Here is a 19,831-nt window from a genome sequence, read left to right as displayed (position 1 = left end):
GTCTTGCAGTTCCTATTTCTACAGTTACAAGTTTATCTCAAAATCTGCAGTGATATAAGATCAGCATCCAACCAACTTACAAACTCGAGCACTATAATATGTATACCCTCAAAGTTATCCATATTTAAATAAAAATGTTTACATGAAACTAGTTCTCTAACCAAATCCAATTGAGTCTCTGACATTGTAAAATACATACATAGTATAAATATAGGTATAATACTAAATTTGATCTCATGAAAAACTACACTATAGTAAATTATAAAATCTAATAATAGAAAAACAGCATGAGGTCGTGTAAACCAATTCTATGCAATAACTTCATTTATGTAAATAAATATTTAGGCCTCCCCTTAAATTGTAAACTTGAAGAAATTTTCATGTAAGTACTAATAATGAAATAAGCTAAAAAATCATAATTTGAAAATAAACAAGACAGGTTAGTAAGACAGGTTAATATATCATTGTAGGCATTGAAGGGGGAGGACCAATAAATAGAATGTCACATGCTAGAAAGCAAAATAAAGAAAATAAGGAAGCATATCACACATACAAAAAGTTTATTTTCAATAAGTTTGTGTAACAACAAAAATCAACCTTGCTAAATATGACCTTATCTTTAAAACATTTATACTATTTACAGTTAAAAGTTAGCATTTTGTCACCACAAACTCATGATTAAAAATGCAACAAGGGTTACTTTTTAGTTCACTATGCTCTAAGTTGTGACGGAGTTATAATCCAATATTAATGTCACAGTCGGTACGATAAAAACCTTATCCGAAGAACTCAAGTTTAAACAATAAGCTGTGATTACAATACAATAGAAGCTACTGTTATCGAAAGACTTATATGCGTTACTGTAGCTATGCATACTCAAAAGTAAAATCTAAGTATCCTCCCCCTGTCGTGACCGTGCACTGAATGATATAATTTTACAGCTTCTCTTCAAAGATTCCGAAACCACTAGCTTCATGAATGTCCATGTCAAAAAAGACAATGCAATACACACAATATGTGTAAATATTTTGTATATTTACTTCAAAAATATTGGTAGATACAATATTTAATTTGTAACTATCGACTTCGAAAGGGGAGAAAACAAACTCGATGAGAGTCTAGCTGAGAGAGGGGAAATCCTTGCTGTCGTCCACCTTGGGCGGCGCTACCTGGCTCCGAGGAGCCGGGCGCTCCTCCTGCGGCGGCGGCTCCTCGCGGCCGGGGGGCGGCCCGCGCCCGCCCCGTCCGCGTCCACGCCCGCGCCCGCGGCCGCCGGTGCCGCCGCGCCGAGCCGTGTCGTTGAACGTGAACTCGATGCCGAGCACGCGCTTCTGCCGGCCCACGCGCTGCGGGTAGTCGGCGATGTCGTACTCGTCGTCGCTCTCGTCCTCACCGCCCTCCGCCTCCTTCTTCTTCTCCAGCTTCACCAGATTCTTCCACTGACTTAGATCCTCACCTTCGCCGGCCTTCCTCAGGTTGTACTGCGGCGCCATGCGCTGGGCGTTGCGCAGCGCCTTGTACTCGTCCAGCGTCAGCTCGCGGGGCTCCTCCTCGGCGGGCGCGGCGCGCTCGCCGTCCGCCTGCTGGCCGTCGCCGGCGCCGGCCGCGGCCGCGTCGGTCGCCTTGTCCTCCGCCACTTCACCCTCGGAGCCGGTCTTGTTTATCTCGTCGAGCTCGTCCTTGACGGTCCCCCAGTTGTGGGGCCCGCCGCCCTCCCGCTTGTCGACCGGTTTCACGCCGGTCTTGTCGGACCCGGATCGTCTGTCGAACTCTCGTTTCCCGCGGCCGTCGTAGCCCTGTCGGGGCCCGCGCTGGCCCTCGCGGGGCTCGCGCGGCGGACGAGGCCCGCGACGTTCGCCACCCTCGGGGTTGTCGTTGAAGTTGCGCCTCTCGTAATTGGGCTTGCGGTCACCGAACTCCCGGCGGGGTGGCCGCGCGCCATCCTTGCCCTCGACGACGGCACCGTTCTGGGGACGGTCCTCACGGCGGCGCTGAGGCGGTCTCTCGCTGTTGCGATCGTTCGTTCTCGGTGGACCTTTGTTCTTTTGCTGTTCACCGGTCTTGATCTCTTGGGACTTTACATTTTGTGTTTCCTTTATTCCCTTCCTGGGGACGGCGCTGCCGGTTTTGGGTTTGGCCTCGGGTTTACCTTTGTTCTCTTTTTCGGCCTCTTTGGTCTTTTTCTTGAGCTCTTTCGCTTCCTGTCGGGCTTTTATCGCATCGAGAGGATCGGACTCGTCGTCCAAAAAAAGAGCGTATCTATTGACCACCCCGACACCGTAGGAATTCTCCATCGTGATCCTCTTGATGTTTTATACACAGAAAAACTCGATGTTAATGGATTAAATCCACTCACTTAGTAAGGCGACATTTTGTCTTATTTTATTGATTTAATTTAATATGGCGGACAAACGAACGCACCACTACGCCATATGACGGCAGGAATAGAGAAAAGAAGGAATATGGCGGCTCAGTGTGGCATAGACAAAAAATAACCATTGACATATTCATTTTTTTTTGCTCAAGTCATGAGCTCATGAGTAGTCATGAGTATGACATAAGACTGCTTTTATTCTTTTATGGGAGATCGCATGGCCGGGCTTCGCCATGCCGACTGTACATAGACTTAATATATTATACTGTCGTATATGTTTATGCGACTGTATGTGCGCCGCAGACTTGATCACACAAAAAGTGCTCCCTATTTCAGCTGCAGTAGTGATAAGTGTTAATTTAAAAGAATCTGGTTAAATGGTTTGGGCGTGAAGAGATAACAGACAGACGGATACACTTTCGCATTTACAAAATTTTGTATGGTTGACAAATAACAATATTAGCATGTGAAGAGACCAAAAGTAAATTTAAAATTTATTAATTAGGTATTATAAAATAACTTTATTTTTAAAAAAACAACATATTAATAATTAATTGGTAAAAATAGTAAATAAAATAACTTTATTTTAAATAAGTCGAGTAATAATCAAACGTTCAAAACAATAATTTATTTTAAATCTCAAACTCAAAAAATTTGTTTTAAACGGTTATTTACAACTATAGTCCAGTAGACTTACCATGTGAGGGCTTTCTCACGATTTTCCTTCACCGTATTGTGTCACGTGTGCGAGCGTCCAAAGAGACTACCCACTAGGCCACGGACGCTCGTATACTATTATACAATAATTAAAATATTATAGGTGAAATTTAACACGGTCTTACATTTTTTTTCAAGACTAGAATTTAATTTAAACATAATGTAAAAATAATCATTTAAAAAAAACAATTGCTAATGTCCAATAACCGTTTCAGCTAAAGCAGCACAAACTCTATAAGGATCACAATCACCAGCTGGTCTCCTGTCCTCTAAAAATCCTTTCTTTTCCTTTGCCACACTTCTTTGTAGTCGTATCGAGGCCGATCGATCGGCGACTCCCCATTTACATGAATCAAATGAAGAAGTTTCGAATTTTCCTGTTAATCGCTTCCTGTTTTCTTCGCCATCTCCGAGACCATATATTTTCATAAATTCTTTGTGTTTGTCGCAGAGAAGTTTACAGACCCTCTCGAGCTCAGTGAGGCCACCGTCAGATCTCATTTTGGTCGTGCTGAAATTAGTATGACAACCGATTCCCGGTTGCTCCGGGCCCATCGGTTTCGGGTGATAGCTTACGAGAGCACCGAAATGCTCTGAAATACGATTTAGTAAGTAGCGGCCCATCCAAAGATCGTCTGCACCCTTGATGCCTTTCGAAACCCCAATTTGATACTCCCAAGATCCCTTCATAACTTCAGCATTTGAACCGCCGTAGTCTAACCCGGAATACAGGCAGGCTCTCGCGTGACACTCGACTATCTCTCTCCCGGCGACGTGTTCCCCGTTACCACAGTAGGAGAATCTGGACTTTGCTACTGGAAATCCGAGACCCTTCGGCCAACCCAGTGGCCACATGTCCAGACTATCGAACATAGTATACTCCTGCTCCAAACCGAACCAAGGATCGCTGCATGCTATTTCGCATAATATTTTAGCACACTTATGCCTATGATTGGTAGCTGTCGGTTGTCCATTGCCGTGGTATGTCTCACATAACACTAGCACGTGAGGGCACTTCCGAAAGGGGTCCAAGTAAATAGCGGCTGGTACGAGTTGTGTGTCCGAATCGTTTGTTTTCGCTTGCCCTGTTGAACTCCCATCGAATGACCACTTGGGTACCATAGATAGATCCGTCGGAACCTTATCCAGGACCCTGTCTTTGGATCGCATGTTTATACCGCTTCCATCTATCCATACGTACGTGGCTAGTATTTTATTATCAGGTATGGGCAATTGCATATAGTGATCGTAGAGGGTATCGATGGGTGTTTTTACCTTAGATCGGCCTGAAATAAACTCATATTGACTAATCCATCTTACGCATTGCGTATTGTGCAGTAATTTGTTCATGGAGTTTCTCAAAATATGTTTTAGGATCAGGCTTGACATCGTTAGTGTATATCGTTATCACACTCACTGCTTTAAATTTATAGCGCGCCCAGAACGCACCAAATTATTCCTATCTGGAATAAAATAATCTAGGTATGAATATCTACCTAGATTTTAGTCTTTACAAAAATGTTTTCAAAATAATTTGATGGGCAAAGAAATTACCTATTGTTGATTTTTTGCATTCATTTAAAAAAGGAATAACTTGTAACTGCCCCATGTCACAGTATAGCAATATGACAAGGGACTAATATTGCTATACTGTGCCCCATAGACCTACCCTCTTATTAATAAACGCCCTATAAGCTTTGAATAGTTATATAGTGTTTTGTTCCTGTCACACAAGTGAAATTTTTAATTGGATTGAAGAAGACAAAACACTGTATAACTATTCAAAGCTTATAGGGCGTTTATTAATAAGAGGGTTAATATTTACTGTCGTGCCCATGTATTATTTTTCTCTGTATGCTGTAATGTAACCTGTAGGCTTACTTTTTCCTAAACTAAAGCCCATCCGTGCAGTTGGTACGTTTTTAATAAGTCTTGTGAGCAAAAAGGGCACTGACTTTGTGAATAAAGGGAGAGACCGGAGAACATAAGGAAAAATTATCAAATCAAGAGCTGTTTCTTCAGCCAATTGGCCTCGTAAAAAATGTATCACATGTGTATTTTCTTTCTATGTATAATTCAGTTTTACATAGAAAGAAAATACATACAAATACAATTTTCTCATTGTAGTTTTAAATTATTTAGTACTTCGTTTTTTACACTATGTACCATAGATAAAGTAGTGTATAGTACCTCAATGCTATGTACAGCTTTAAATTTCACAAATAAAAAAAACTATTGTCAAGTTCCCACATGTCTTTTGACAGAAATGTGAAATGTCAAATCCTGAAGAAGGAAAAGATGATAAAATGTGAATTTATGGTGATGGTGAATGAGAGATAAATAAATTAAAATGTGATAAGTAATTGAATTTTAAAATTTCGGACTAGATATTCTTTAAAAGAACTTTTAATAAAAACTTTGAATACCTAGTTATAATACAATGATTGTAGCATAACCATAATTTTCAAAGGATGGAAATGTAAGTGAAGACTATTTCAACTTTCTATCTGTAGGTATAATTCATTCCAAAAAAACATAAAATTAACAAGCTGTTGAAGAATTTGAAGTAAATAGATTTCGTAGTTTTTGCACATAAAAATTATTGTGAAATTTTTAGCATAAAACCGAACTCTGCTTTTTTGTGTAACTACGAGGTGATGCAAATCCTGCAGCAGTTGAAAGACAATACACAGAAGAAACACAAACGGGAAGGATCGTTGGCCACTGTGACATATGAGGTAATTATTTTAAGTTACATGAAATTTACTCTCCCATGAAAAGTAGATCACATGTATACAAAGCCGACACATTTTCCTTAACCTATCAATCCCCAAACAGCAGCCGGCTGCCGCATAACAATTGAAAATCTATTGTGTCTGCGATACCCACGATGGAGGTGTTAAAGTTTAGCCAGCCTCACTCAATTTAGGTCCCTGGGAGGTTAAATATCCCACAGACACAAGATTAAATTAAATATATACTATATTGTTTTCATCAGATTCCATTTACTATGTAATAAAAAGGCTGGCTCTTAGGCTGGTTTTAAAATTTAAGAGTTTCGCCGCCACCGCCGTTTTCGAGCGCCGTTGGAGCGTGCGCGTTTAAAGATGTACCTACTCCGACCACCCACTCCCACGTCAAAAAATCGTATTTTGGGTGTTTGAACTATCGATGCTCTACTGTAATTACTAGTGACCGACCGAACTTTCGGTTTCGGCCAGTTTCGGCCAAAAAATCTAGTTTCGGCCTTAGTTTCGGTTTCGGCCAAAATATAGCCGAAACTTTCGGCTCCGCCGAAACTCATGCGTCGTTCAGTAAACTTCGCAGTTAACTCGCACTTAGTTTAATTTTAATTAAATTGTCTTAACTTATTGTTATCGAAATTATATTATTGAATTATTTTATTTCTATGACTAAAACAGGCCTTTTTAATATACATAACTTTTGGAAAATTACGTGCTATTTTAACAATGTTTCCCAAACAAACTTACTTAGACTTAGTAAATGCTATGATAAATTGATTATATTGTGTATGAACTTTATTTACTTAAAAATTTTGTTTGACTGTGAGATTATAGGATATATTAGGATATGTCTTGCGAGATTTATCTAGTAAATCATCTCGCCTCACTCTTTTCCTTTTACCACGCATTTTATTTAAATTAACTTTTAACTATGGACACGCAATCTCTTAGACCGTTCCTACTCTGCTAGAATCTTATCTAGCCCACTCCCTCGTAAGCTTCACTCGGCCCTCAGTATATTTTTCAAGTTAAGTGGCAAAACGCCTTCTGGAGCAAAAAAATGTGACGTCAACTGCAAGTATAAAAATAATATACTGCAATTGATTGTGTTTTCAGTAGTACGTCGTTAACGTCTAAGGGAGGATTTGACCAATCACACAACTTCGTTTTATAAAACTTAGTTCTCATTGAACGCGTTCCTACGGGGATGTAAATCTCATTTTTGTCTTTTAATCACGACGAATAAATCTAAGTTTAAGTGACGGTACGCGATGATTTTACATTGTTTTATCATTTTGGAGTCTAGTTACGTTATTTTATCAACAAAAAGCAAGAAACGAAGCATAAACTACCCAAAAACATCTATCAAAACTATCATCTTGACATTATTTTCGTCTATGACTTTCACTACACTGATAGGACTTTAACGGCTTTTATGAAGTTTAACCGTACAACATTGGACGTTCTCAAGATAAAACTCGGATTTGCTGTAAACGTTATTTTGGTGAAATGCAATTTGGTGCTATAAACGCGTTTATACGTTTAGAACCGTTTTAGTGGACACTAAGCGCGTTTTTTACGTGAAATCGCACCTAAATAAAATGACTTGAAATAACTTCTGCTCTTGTTTCTTAGGGTAATCCTTTAAGAGGAATCCACACCGCCGTTTTTCCATACAAACGTTGTCCCCTGTTTCCTCCCTGGATAATGCCGGTAGAGTTATGATTTTTTTCCTGAATATCTATGGCCACTATTAGCATGTCCCTATGTTTTCTTTTTTTTTCATAATTTTATTATTAAAAAAGATAAGAACGTCCAAAAACCCAAAAAATGGCCAGATTTTCCTCTGTGTTCAAACATCCAGAAAACAAAACTGGCTAAAGTATATAAAAAATAAAACATAGGAACACAGCTCAAGCCTTGCTTTAATTCTTAATGAAAAAAGTACTTAAATCGGTTAAGTTTTGGAAAAGGAATCAGCGGACAATGAATCGAAGATTTTCTGTTCTTATATTAGAACTTTTGTAGTGTTGTCTCTATCGCGCTCTGCGGTGGGAGACTTGAGATTGGTGAGACAGCAATACATATTCAAATACCTATTTTCAATTTCTCTCGCCCCTGGTGTATCCTCTTAAAACTCGAATATTGTGCGTTCAGAAGATAAAAATCGGATTTGCTCTAAACGAGTTTAGTTTATGTTGGTGAATTGCAATTGAGTGTTATTTAAAACGTGTCTATACGTTTAGGACCGGTTTAGTGTGCGCTAAGCGCGTTTAATTTCTTTAGTGAAATCGCACCTACTTGGAATCGTATAAAAAACGGAATATAGTACAAAAAAGTTTCTAGGGAACATATTCGAGTCCAAGATTAATGATATTTATTTTAAGAAATGTCGCAAAAAGTAAAAAATTCAATGTGGTACCATTTAGTTTTAAAAGTTGTAATTTATGTTAAAAATCAATAAAACAGTAAAAAATCGTAATTTTAAATGTGTTACCAAGTTTCGGTTTCGGTTTCGGCCGAAACTGAGAGTATGGCCGAAAGTTCGGTTTCGGTTTCGGTTTCGGCTGAAAAATCAGTTTCGGTCGGACACTAGTAATTACACACAATTATTCTCATTGCAGACAGTACACTATCTTCAAGATACGGAATGTAAGAATCAGAGTGCAGAAAAGATTGAAGGTTTCCTGGAAGCAATGAAGAGTTTTAAATTAACCAAGTCAGAGAAACTAATGATGGTCAATACACCACCAAGGACAGAACTCGAAATACAATTGGTATGTCTTTGAGTTTTGTAATGAACAATTTAACATTGTAATTAAATACATAATCATTAATATGTATAAAGAAACTGCCGGATGTAGCTGGAGGTTTATTTACTAATTACTACCCAGAATGGTAAAGCTCTTTAAGCCTTTAGGTAGGTACCGAACTTGCATGGACTTGAATCAATGATTTTTCATAGTAAAATTTTTAATTATATTATTTATATGTAATCAACTAAAACAATTTAATTATATTATTTATATGTAAGTAAGTTGGAACTTGGAACCACTTCCTAGTAGTCTAGCTCTAGTCGACAAGTTGAAAATGGTACAAAATAGAGATACTGCTCTTAAAATTATGTGCGATAGCTCATAGGATCTGGAATGACGCCTAGAAAAATGTGCCATAAGCGTGTATTAGCACATAAAAAATGCAAAAGCTATAAACGATTATTATACTATAAAAAATGGCATTTCGTTTTTTGCCAATATTTTATAAACTATAAATATTTAGGAATTTCAAAGAAATATTCTGAAAGAGGAGGAAATTTCCAATAAAAAACTCTAAACTCCCGGAACTCTGTTGTTGCACACATGGTAGTCAAAAGCGAGTATGGCACATTAATTAATTTATTTAGGGTGGGTTGCACCAGAGGCGTGGTTAAAGTTATGGTTATAGTTAAGGCTAGCTTTAACTTTGACCACAGAATTTGACAGATAACAGCTGGTCCGACAAGGCTTGAAATGAAAGAGGGCGGCTGCTGGTAAAGAAGAACTGTCAAAAATGGCGTTTTTGTTAGTTCCTTTTTTCGCCACGTTCATTCAAAGCCTTGTCGAGCTCAAGGTTATGGTTAAATATGGCGTCCATTTTTTACTTTAACCAAAGATTTGACATTTTGCTTACTATTGTAAAATTGTACTAAATTTTACTTAAAGTTAATTTTTCAACAAGTTCAATAATCGCGGAATATTGATAAAATGTACTTATACTAAATTTTAACTGTAATTTTTTTCTTTATTTATTATGTATTTAATTTCCTTTTTACAGATAGTCCAAGAGAGTGAGGAAAGATTGTCAGAAGAGGATGTAGCTAAAATCATAGAAATAGTGAACAAATTCCTACCAGCCGGAAGCTCATGACACTTGAACTATAACAGCGTGAATATAAACATATTTATTTATTTAAAGGCTTTAATTTTTTTTTCATAGAATCTATAAATATATTGGCAAACCTATACATGTTGAATGTAATTGGTCTTTACTCTTTGTCTATCTATTGTCTAGTGTCTTTTCTAACCATTTTCTAACATACATATAAGGCAAAGACAGCTTTTTTTTATATTTAAAATTATTCTATAATTTCAATAGTTCCCTAAATATACAGTGCTTATCACATGCAAAAAGTCCCAAAACACAAGACATTTCTGCTATGTAAACAAACATAAACCTTACTAAACAAAAATGCATAATGTGCATACGTGCCCCGCGTTCCAGATGACGTTAGAAACGCTCACGCTCAAGACCGTAGTTTTTCCCGTTCCACTAGCATGTGAGCGTCAGTGATACAAACCCAAGTGGAACGGATTATGGAGCGTTTTGAGCGTTTTGAGAAAAGTTTACAAAAAGAACTATATTTTTTTATACATAAGTACATTGAACCGAACTTGGATATTACGATCCTTTTCTTCAAGTCGTAAATAAAAGTAATTTATTGTTTATAGTTACATTTATTTTACAAATAAAATACATAATATTATATTTGTTTCGTTTTTAGTATTATATTTTTTTACTTAAGTAATCATATTTTAATATAGTTAAACTTTTATTATATTTGAGTATTCACATTGAATCATATTTTAATAACAAAACCACATACTTTGAATATTGGCTATTGTCACAATAGACATAACTACCAGTAGTTCGACTGCAAAGAAGCGGACAGGTTTCAATATTTGTCAAATTCGTCGGGTTTCACTAGGCTTATGAACGGAATGTGCCTCGCGCTGGCCGATATAATTTATTTTTAAATATTTAAAATAAAGATTTCAAAATTGGATTTTTGGATTGAAAATTGGATTGGTAACAAGTTAACAACCCTAGCGACGATTTTCGTCATAATACGTTAAATTTAAAAATTTCAACATCAGTCGACATACTCTATCATTCTGTCTACTCTGCTATTGTCACAATATACATTTAAACGTTCTAAGGTAACAAATAACAATACCGCTTAATCCTTAGTCAAGTACGAGTAAGTCAACAGACTATAGGAGAGATGAAAATTAGTATTAATTAATAATTATTATATTTTAGAAATCATTTGACCTTTCATTTAAAACAATTTATTTTCTAATCAAAATATTTCATTATAATATGTTATTTAATTTATTTAATTAAAATATTATTTGTAATGAAATAATATAAAGTTTTTTTGTCTCTACTCTCTCCTGAAAACTTTCCGAACATGGATTTCGCGATATAGTTACGTTAAAATTAAAAAAAAAAACTAGAACGCCCACTTTGACCCATCTTCGTCAAGGGTCGTTTTGATCGCGGCTATGACGTCATGAGTGACGTCATAGCCGCGATCAAAACGACCCCGGTCGCCAAAGGGAACGGCAGAAGGGGACGTTTTGAGCGTTTTGGTCAAAATTAACGTCATCTGGAACGCAGCCGTGATTAATAAGATTTCCGTCTATTATTTTTACTCGGATTATACGAACATATCCGATCACTCCCGAACCAGAGCGCCGGCGTTCGGGAGTGATCGCCTCCTGCGGCAGGAGCTTGCCTGTAAAGCGAATTCGATATTCATGTCTGTGTGCGTTTGCGAACTGTGCACTGACACAAAAATCATAACTCACACATAATGGCGGGGTCTGCGTCTGCGGGACCCCAACCTAAGTAGTTTGCAAATTAATTGGTACTATTTTATTAATTTAGGCCTTTTAAGTGTTTATATTTTTTAACGTCATATAAAATCTGTGAATGGCAAGTAACGCACTGCATTTCTGCCTTCAAGGAGTGCACGCCCCTAATTATCAATAGCTATATGGTGCACTAGCTGTTGCCCGCGACTTCGTCCGCGTGGACTTTAGTTTATAGCGCGCGGTGTCAACAAAATTTGTGTCAAAAGCTTTTATAAAAAAACCCTGGTACCCCTTAAATCAATACAGCTGTGCAGTGTGCACACAATAAGTATTTCATTTTTTTATATTAAACTTTATATTTTATGCCAAATTTTAAAGCTTATTTAGCCCCCCAATTACACAACTTTACCCATAAACTATTTATCATTGATAGGTTTAAGGTTACGTCACTGCACAGTTACGTAACCTTAAACCATACACTAAAATGTTCATTCCATCGATATATTTCTGGATTTTTTATAATATTATACATAAAATATATTTAAGATTTTTGAAATTTTATTTTAATACACATCCAAGACCCAGGAACATTGAAAACTTTTTGTTCCGCCTGCGGGACTCGAACCCAGGATGAGCGCTGGCCACGCGCAATGCGAATTCATTTTCATCGATATTTTCATGGAAATAAGATATTTTCCCACATCAAAATGTAGCCTATGTCCTTTCTCAGACTCTAGAATAACTGTGTACAAAATTTCATTGCAATCGGTTCAGTAGTTTTGGCGTGAAAGCGAGACAGACAGACAGAGATACTTTCGCATTTATAATATTAGTATGGATTTGCCGGGTAGGTGCGCTTTGCCTTGCCACACTCACTATAATTAAAAATAAGTGGCAGGCTATGATATCTTAATTATAAACACATAAAAAATGTATGCATGCAGCTAGAGTCTGTATCTTTTATTCATATGTTTAATTAAGATTTTATTAATAATATGTCACATTAATTAGGCACATATAAAATACTATTTTAAACATAATATGATAGTCTTATCAAACTTATTATTTTACTAACTTTTCTTTCTAAGGTACCATAATTATTGTGAAAAATGGGTTATGGGGTTTTTAACACTGACCTCTATAATACACTGGACAGGCTATGCTGTACAAAATGACAGCTATTTTTTGTGCCGATTTGAAGCGCCGCGGTGAGCGTACTGTGAACTAGTCCAGTGTCCAGTGTATTATGGAGGAGTGGGTGATTTCAACCTCACAACACTAGATGAGTTTTAGCGACTGTAGAAAGGGTTTCATTCCACAGATGAGAATAATAATAATAAAACAATTTACTGCTACCATCATGGTAAGCTAAGTCTGCTGTTACAGTTCGCGTAAATCAAAACAAAAATAGATGGCAGCCACCCCACTCCCCTCCCCCCCCCCCCCCCCCCCTACAAGAGCAATCTGTCGCTTATCAAACCATGTTTTGTTCACGTTGGGTTACAATGGAATAACTATGTGAATCTGCCTTTCACGTGTCTCATACCGTGGAGCGGAGAGGGTTCAGGGTGAGAGGGAAGGCATTCAATCCCAGTTCGATCGCTCATATTTTGTTTTGTGAGATACTCATTTAAGTATTTATGTTAAAAATCACGAATTCGAAGTCTAGGATTTTCTTAATCTGCCTTTAATCTTCATTCTTTTCATTTCCTAAAATTATCATCTTACTAAAAATTTTATAAAATAGGTAACTGAAACCAGACATAGCCGCGCATTATGTAGGTATAGTATTTATTATTCGACTAAGTTTTAACTTTAAATGCAGATAATATAAAAAAACGAAATCTGATTCGTATGTTCAGTTGTTTGCAACTCGCGGTGAAGTCAAGACAGGTAAGTCAAGTTATCTGATATTTTATTTTATATCTAAGACGTGACGAGGATATTTTGAGCTATATCGAAAGATATCACGGCCTCAAAGGAAAACGGTGACATGTAGTCTGTTTGAATTATATAACAAAGTAAAGCACTACAAATTTTTGACTAATTATTAAAAATTAATAATAGCGTTTTAATTATAATTAAATTAATATGATATTATCATAGTCCGTGTTGATCTTTGTCATAATTTTTTTAGCTTCAATATTTTTAATACTTACTTATATAGCTACTAATTAGTTGTAATATAAGTTAAATAAGTATTCAGAATACCTAACTCGCATACCCTAGTAGTACATAAATAGGCATAAAAAATACGATACCTAACTATAATAAATGAAATGTAACCATGAAGATATTAAAACATGATATCAAGAAGTAAGTAGTATTTTATATGTATTTTACTGATTATATTTATAACATACACATTGATAAAATTAAATAACTCTGATATTATAATAAGAAAAAAACTGCTTTTAAACTTTTAATTTCTCCGTAATTTTACAATAAAAAACATTTTTGAAAAAATAGAATACTTTCTCGAATCGGTAGTAGCTTTATTAGTACAAAATTCTAGGGTTAACCTTGATGTAAATGCCCTAACTCGGTCATGCTAATGCTAATACCTGAGTGCCTTGATCCGCTAAAAACTGGCGCCATGTAGGTACAAAACTGTACACTCCAAAGTCCAAGCTAACCGAACACAACCAGTTAAGTAAGACGTATCTGAGCCAGATTCTGTAACAAATAATCTATATCTATACTAATATTATAATTGGGAAGAGTTTGTTTGTTTGATCGCGCTAATCTCAGGAATTACCGGTCCGATTTGAATAATTCTTTTACTGTTCGATAGCCCATTTTTCGAGGAAGGCTATAGGCCATATTTTATCACGCTAAGTATTATAGGAGCGAAGAAATAGAGGAAAATGTGGAAAAAACGGGGGAAATTTTATGAAAGGGCTTATTTGAACGCGCTAATCTCAGGAACTAAGTACTTATCCGATTTGAAAAATTCTTTCAATGTTAGATAGCCCATTTATCGAGGTAGGCTATTATAAGATAGCCCATTTATCGAGGTAGGCTATTATAGGCTATATTTTATCACGCTATGACTAATAAGAGCGAAGAAATAGATGAAAATGTGGAAAAAACGGGGGAAATTATATTGAATTGCTTATTATCTTATGAACTACTGGAGCAATTTTTATGTTATTTGGCAAACATGAAGAATAGACCACGTGAAGCGTGGTGGTTGCGTGCAATTCCTAAATTACGCAAGCGAAGCCGCGCGGAACATCTATATATAATAAAATCGTAGGAAAGTCAATTCTGTATCTGTATATTGAATATTTTTGTACAATAAATATTACTTGGGATGTGATCTACAATGCTAACGCGGACGAAGTCGCGGGCAACAGCTAGTATATTTATAAAAAAGTTACATAAATTATTCGTCTACCCAGCGGGAATCGAGCATTTTTTCAGTACCTAATCGTGTGTTCATCTTGAGTATTTAATCTTCATGAACTGAAGTAACTTGTGTAAAAAGCAGTTTTCTAGACCTAACAGATTTTGAGATTAGATTAGATTTTAAGGTTTAAGTATGTAGTCAAGTTAGGGTCAGGTGCATTCTTAAGCCACGTTTCTAACGTGTCAGACAGGGACAATACATAACATAGGTCCCGGACAAAATGTACGGTTCCCGATAAACGAATTTTGGCTCAACGGAGTAGCAGGCTGCAGGTGACATTGAGTAAAATACATACTTAATTATAATATGCCTGTCAAGATTCCTCTTCAGTTAAATAATTAAAATATTCGCTAAATAATAATAATAAAGTGCGTTATAATTATGTTTTTTTTCCATTAAGTATGTAATAAAATAATATTTTCCATTAATTACAATATAATAGGCATGATGACTATTTTTTTTCTTATCAGTAATTGAAAGACACTTAAAAAAAAAGAAACATCGTTGAAAGAATGACTCTGATAGCTTAAAAATTCAACAAGATAATATGTCAATTCAAATATCTCATAAAAAAGACCTGCCCGAAACGCTCCATACAAAGTGCTACGAAAGTATGACTTCAGTCTTTCGTAGTTTGTACGCATCAGGAGATAACTTTGTTCGACAGGTATATTAAATATTGCGTTTATGAAAGTAGTTTCATCACAAAAGTTGCTTTTAATTGCATAAGTTATCGAATTGTATACAAATATTAAGAAATTTAATTGAAAAAAAAATTCGACTTGAATATCCAACTTTGAAAGCGCATAGCAAAAAAAATACAAATGCTATCAAGCTGAAATTTTGGGAACACTTATTTTTTAACGTGATTTATTTATTATATTAACAAAATTCGCTAATCTTTGACCTTGTCATCATCCCTATTAAAAATGTCTGATTAGGTATCCTGGATACCTAATCTATATCCATAAAAATCGCTAGGAAATAGCGTTTTTTATGGATACCGTATCCATAAAAAACGCTATTTCCTAGCGAGACCAGATTGTTATTTTATTTTTAATGTATTTTTCTTTTAGATTTACATTAGGTATAGAATCGTGAGTCGCCGTAAACTGATCAGCACAAGGCTTAAAAATGCCAGGTAATGCCTATTTTTATAAAATAAAAATTATAATTTTAATTAAAAAATAATAAAAATTCAGAATTCTAGAGCATAACCCACGATATAATTACGCATTTCATCAGAATCCGTTCAGTAGTTACAAACATACACATAAACTTTTTAATTTATTATAGCGTGAAATGTGATCTCATGCATGGACGTACCCAGGTAGGGGCAGGGGGGGGCAGAAGCCAGAAGATAAAATAATCGTAATTTTTTCTGGCAAGTGGGAATTAAAAACGTGTTACCTACTCTGCGCAAAATGAAGTGTTGGAAACAAAATTATATATTTTTTCAGTCACCGACCGACCGACCGACAATCTTCTCGAAACAGGTGTAAACCCCCCCCTTCTCTTAGGTAAAATCCTGGGTACGCCCGGGTAGACTATCACTCATAGTACTCGTATAACAAAATACTTTCTCATATTTTCAGACACAAAATCAGAGCTGATTCTATACAAGTTAGATGGAAGTCCGCCATCCAACTCCGTGATGATACTTGGAGAACTGATAGGTCTTCAAATAACCGGCAAAGATGTCGACCTTCTCAACATGAAACACAAATCCGAAGAGTTCAAAAAGGTTTGAGCAGCAAAGAGTTTACTATTCATGGTTTTATCTGCTTTTTTAAAAAGCGCCTCTAGCGGATATTAAATGAAACTATTTATTCCTACGCAAATATGCATTTACTTCTCATTCTTGCTTTATAGGTGAATTTTGACTGGAGTGGAACTCTAAAAATAGTTTAAAAATCTATCACACTCGTATATACTTACATAAAACTAAATACATGGAGGGACAGTCCCTCCATAATCTACTAGACTGTCAATTATTTTGACTTACTACGTATCTGTTTAATAGATTAACCCAATGGGGACTTTGCCGGCGCTTGCAGACGGAGAATATTGTATATCTGAAAGGTAAGAAATGTCTGAAGCAGAGATTATAGATATGTTTTATGGCGCATATAAAAAAACAATGAAAACCGCATATTTAATTATTGTATTGGCCTTGGCGTTTCATAAAAAGCACAAAGTCATTCTTATATATTTATTTTTTGTAATAAAATAAAATGATAATAAAATTATTATTTTAATTTTTTTATATTCATAATAAAACTTATTAATTATTATGACAACATTATAAGCATATTTCCGTCATGAAAATTACTTAAACGTTAAAAATAAAATTTCAGCCACGCGATAATGAAATATCTTCTAGAAGAGTACGGGACAGGAGATCAGAAAGAGGCACTGTACCCATCAGACCCGAAGACCAGGGGCATGGTAGACCAGGTCATGTTCTTTGACACCGGAGTACTGTTTATCAGAGTGAAAGATATCTCGGTAAATCCATACTAATATTATATATTCGAAACTGTCTGTCTGTTACCTCTTCACATACTGCTGAATTAATGTGGATACAGATACATGAAGTGCCGGGAATGACAAAGGAAACTTTTTGTTGCGAAAAAATTTAGGGTCAATTTATGCTAGCGCTGAGTCGAAGCGAATTCCCAAAAACTGAACACAGAAAATTCAACCTTTATTCCGGAGAGTAACGCATACATTACTTCTGCGAGGCCAATCAGCGTTGGTCGGGCGCATTCACGCGAATTCGCGCAGATGCGCGCGCCTTTTTAAATTCTCAAAAGTAATAAAGTGCGTTAACACTCTGGAGTTAAGGTTGAATTTGTTATGTTGAGTTTTAATAATTCGCTTCGATTCGACTGCGTTAGTATAAATTGACCCCAGTTCCCGCGCGATATACTAATTTTGGGAATTGGGGATACGGAGATGTGGGCGTCTAAGTTAGTTGTTATATTAAGAGTGGGTTGCACCAGAGGCGTGGTTAAAGTTATGGTTATAGTTAAGGCTAACTTTAACTTTGGCGTTTTTGTATGATGAGAGGGTTAGCTCCTTTTTTCGCCACGTTCATTTAAAGCCTTGTCGAGCTCAAGGTTATGGTTAAATATGGCGTCCATTTTTGACTTTAATGCTTTAACCAAAGATTTGACATTTTGCATTGTAGTTATAGTTAAAGTTACAGTTATAGCAAAAGACAAAAGTAGTGGGAGAGCCATGCTTCGGCACGAATGGGCCGGCTCGACCGGAGAAATACCACGTTCTCACAGAAAACCGGCGTGAAACAGCGCTTGCGCTGTGTTTCGCCGAGTGAGTGAGTTTACCGGAGGCCCAATCCCCTACCCTATTCCCTTTCCTACCCTCCCCTATTCCCTTCCCTTCCCATCCCTACCCTCTCCTATTACCCTATTCCCTCTAAAAGGCCGGCAACGCACCTGCAGCTCTTCTGATGCTGCGAGTGTCCATGGGCGACGGAAGTTGCTTTCCATCAGGTTACCCGTTTGCTCGTTTGCCCCCTTATTTCATAAAAAAAGGGGGCGCAGTATCACTGAATTGAGGCGCTGATTCAACTGTATCAATGTTATACTGTCTAGCCACTAGTGACTGTATGTAAGAATGCTGCGATCTATTTCAATTTTACGCCTATTTGCTCATAACTGGCTTAAACTTAAGCCTAGATGTCTCCAGTCTCTTTCTAGGTTTAATTTGGTCCCTTAAAGATCTGGGCAAGTAGGTCTAACAGGGTTAATCTAAAATCTAAATCTGCAATGAATTTCATAAAGAGCAAGATTGCCACAACGTCACATTGCCCAACGCTGTTTCGTTAATCGAACAAGTCTGTTAGAGGTTTTATCTGTAATTGGCCATTTTAGTTACTTATACCAAAATATAGGTGTCTTATGTTAATGGGATCAACAAAGCTGTTATAGAAATAAACTTCGGTCAAAAAACCTTACAAACAGAGCATTTCATTAATAAATAAGTTATTATTCGTAGTCGTCTGTGTGTCACTTGTCGTGACTTCTTGCCAGTGACTGGATGGAATGTGAGAAAATTTTTAATCAGCTATCTGTTTACAGCTAGGTGCAATATTCCAAGGCGCTAAGTGTCCTACTGAGAAACAGAGGCAGGCAGTAGAGGATGCCTACTACGTGCTAGAGGCGTACCTACAGAACTCTTACCTCGCCTGCGACCACATGACTCTAGCAGACATTGGTGCTGCGACTACTACCAACGCCTTGCAAGTCAGCCATAGGCTGGACGAAAATAAGTATGATTTATATATTTTTTGCCGTGAATCATGAAGTTTGTTACCGTATACAATGCAGTAAATAATTTAATTGATTGAAATTATAAAGACCAGATGGCGTATCGTATGAAATTCTGTCGTCATTTTGATTACAGCTGTTTCTCACTTATGCTTCACGACAAAATCATCCTCTGCCTTACAAACAAACAAAATTTATAGGTATACAATTGTAAACCTTAAATTCTGTCTGTAAACCGTAAATATTGATTCTAGTGTTCTGCAAATTTTTAAATAAAAATGTAAGTACTTACATATTATATTTTTACCCTTTATTTCAGATTCCCACGCACTGTAAACTGGCTGGCCAGAATGAACGAACATGCGCTATTCAAGAAAATCAACGTGCCAGGTCTTGCTATGTACACTCACGTCATGAAATCCTGCTGGGAGAAAAACCAACAAGCTGACACATAGTACAGTAGTTTAAATAGTACTTAATGTAAACTTGTTTTATTAAATAAAGTCTATTAAATATGCACGTTTATTTTATACACATGTTTTGTTAATTCACGTAATAACTAATCAGAATTGGCGTATTATTCTCTATAATAATTCAAAAAAAGCCCGCACCTATTTTTGTTACTTGAAGTAATAACGCCATCTAGTGTGTGA

At 36.5% G+C, this 19,831-nt stretch overlaps 4 protein-coding genes across 4 annotated transcripts; 2 read left to right on the top strand and 2 right to left on the bottom strand.

The window, feature by feature from the left end:
- Window positions 1-543: 543 nt before the first annotated feature.
- LOC121732086 (plasminogen activator inhibitor 1 RNA-binding protein-like) lies at window positions 544-2,476 on the bottom strand. The gene has a single exon (XM_042121876.1). The coding sequence runs from the start codon at window positions 2,292-2,294 to the stop codon at window positions 1,119-1,121; it is 1,176 nt and encodes a 391-aa protein (XP_041977810.1). The 5' UTR covers window positions 2,295-2,476; the 3' UTR covers window positions 544-1,118.
- Window positions 2,477-3,274: 798 nt separating this feature from the next.
- On the bottom strand, window positions 3,275-4,631 carry LOC121731661 (probable glutamine synthetase). The gene has a single exon (XM_042121218.1). The coding sequence runs from the start codon at window positions 4,478-4,480 to the stop codon at window positions 3,284-3,286; it is 1,197 nt and encodes a 398-aa protein (XP_041977152.1). The 5' UTR covers window positions 4,481-4,631; the 3' UTR covers window positions 3,275-3,283.
- Window positions 4,632-5,412: 781 nt separating this feature from the next.
- LOC121731698 (DNA-directed RNA polymerase III subunit RPC9-like) lies at window positions 5,413-9,782 on the top strand. Its single transcript, XM_042121271.1, has 4 exons — window positions 5,413-5,570; window positions 5,709-5,829; window positions 8,460-8,612; window positions 9,649-9,782. The coding sequence occupies exons 1-4, from the start codon at window positions 5,563-5,565 to the stop codon at window positions 9,739-9,741; spliced, it is 375 nt and encodes a 124-aa protein (XP_041977205.1). The 5' UTR covers window positions 5,413-5,562; the 3' UTR covers window positions 9,742-9,782.
- A 3,946-nt stretch (window positions 9,783-13,728) lies between these two features.
- Window positions 13,729-19,647, top strand: LOC121731697 (glutathione S-transferase 1-like). The gene is made up of 7 exons (XM_042121270.1): window positions 13,729-13,787; window positions 15,960-16,024; window positions 16,479-16,627; window positions 16,907-16,965; window positions 17,241-17,391; window positions 18,990-19,180; window positions 19,498-19,647. The coding sequence occupies exons 2-7, from the start codon at window positions 16,018-16,020 to the stop codon at window positions 19,631-19,633; spliced, it is 693 nt and encodes a 230-aa protein (XP_041977204.1). The 5' UTR covers window positions 13,729-13,787; window positions 15,960-16,017; the 3' UTR covers window positions 19,634-19,647.
- Window positions 19,648-19,831: the final 184 nt, after the last annotated feature.

The sequence above is a fragment of the Aricia agestis genome, chromosome 11, assembly GCF_905147365.1.
Source record: "Aricia agestis chromosome 11, ilAriAges1.1, whole genome shotgun sequence".
NCBI classification, from domain to species: Eukaryota; Metazoa; Arthropoda; class Insecta; order Lepidoptera; family Lycaenidae; genus Aricia; species Aricia agestis.
This window is presented reverse-complemented; position numbering and strand designations above follow the sequence as displayed.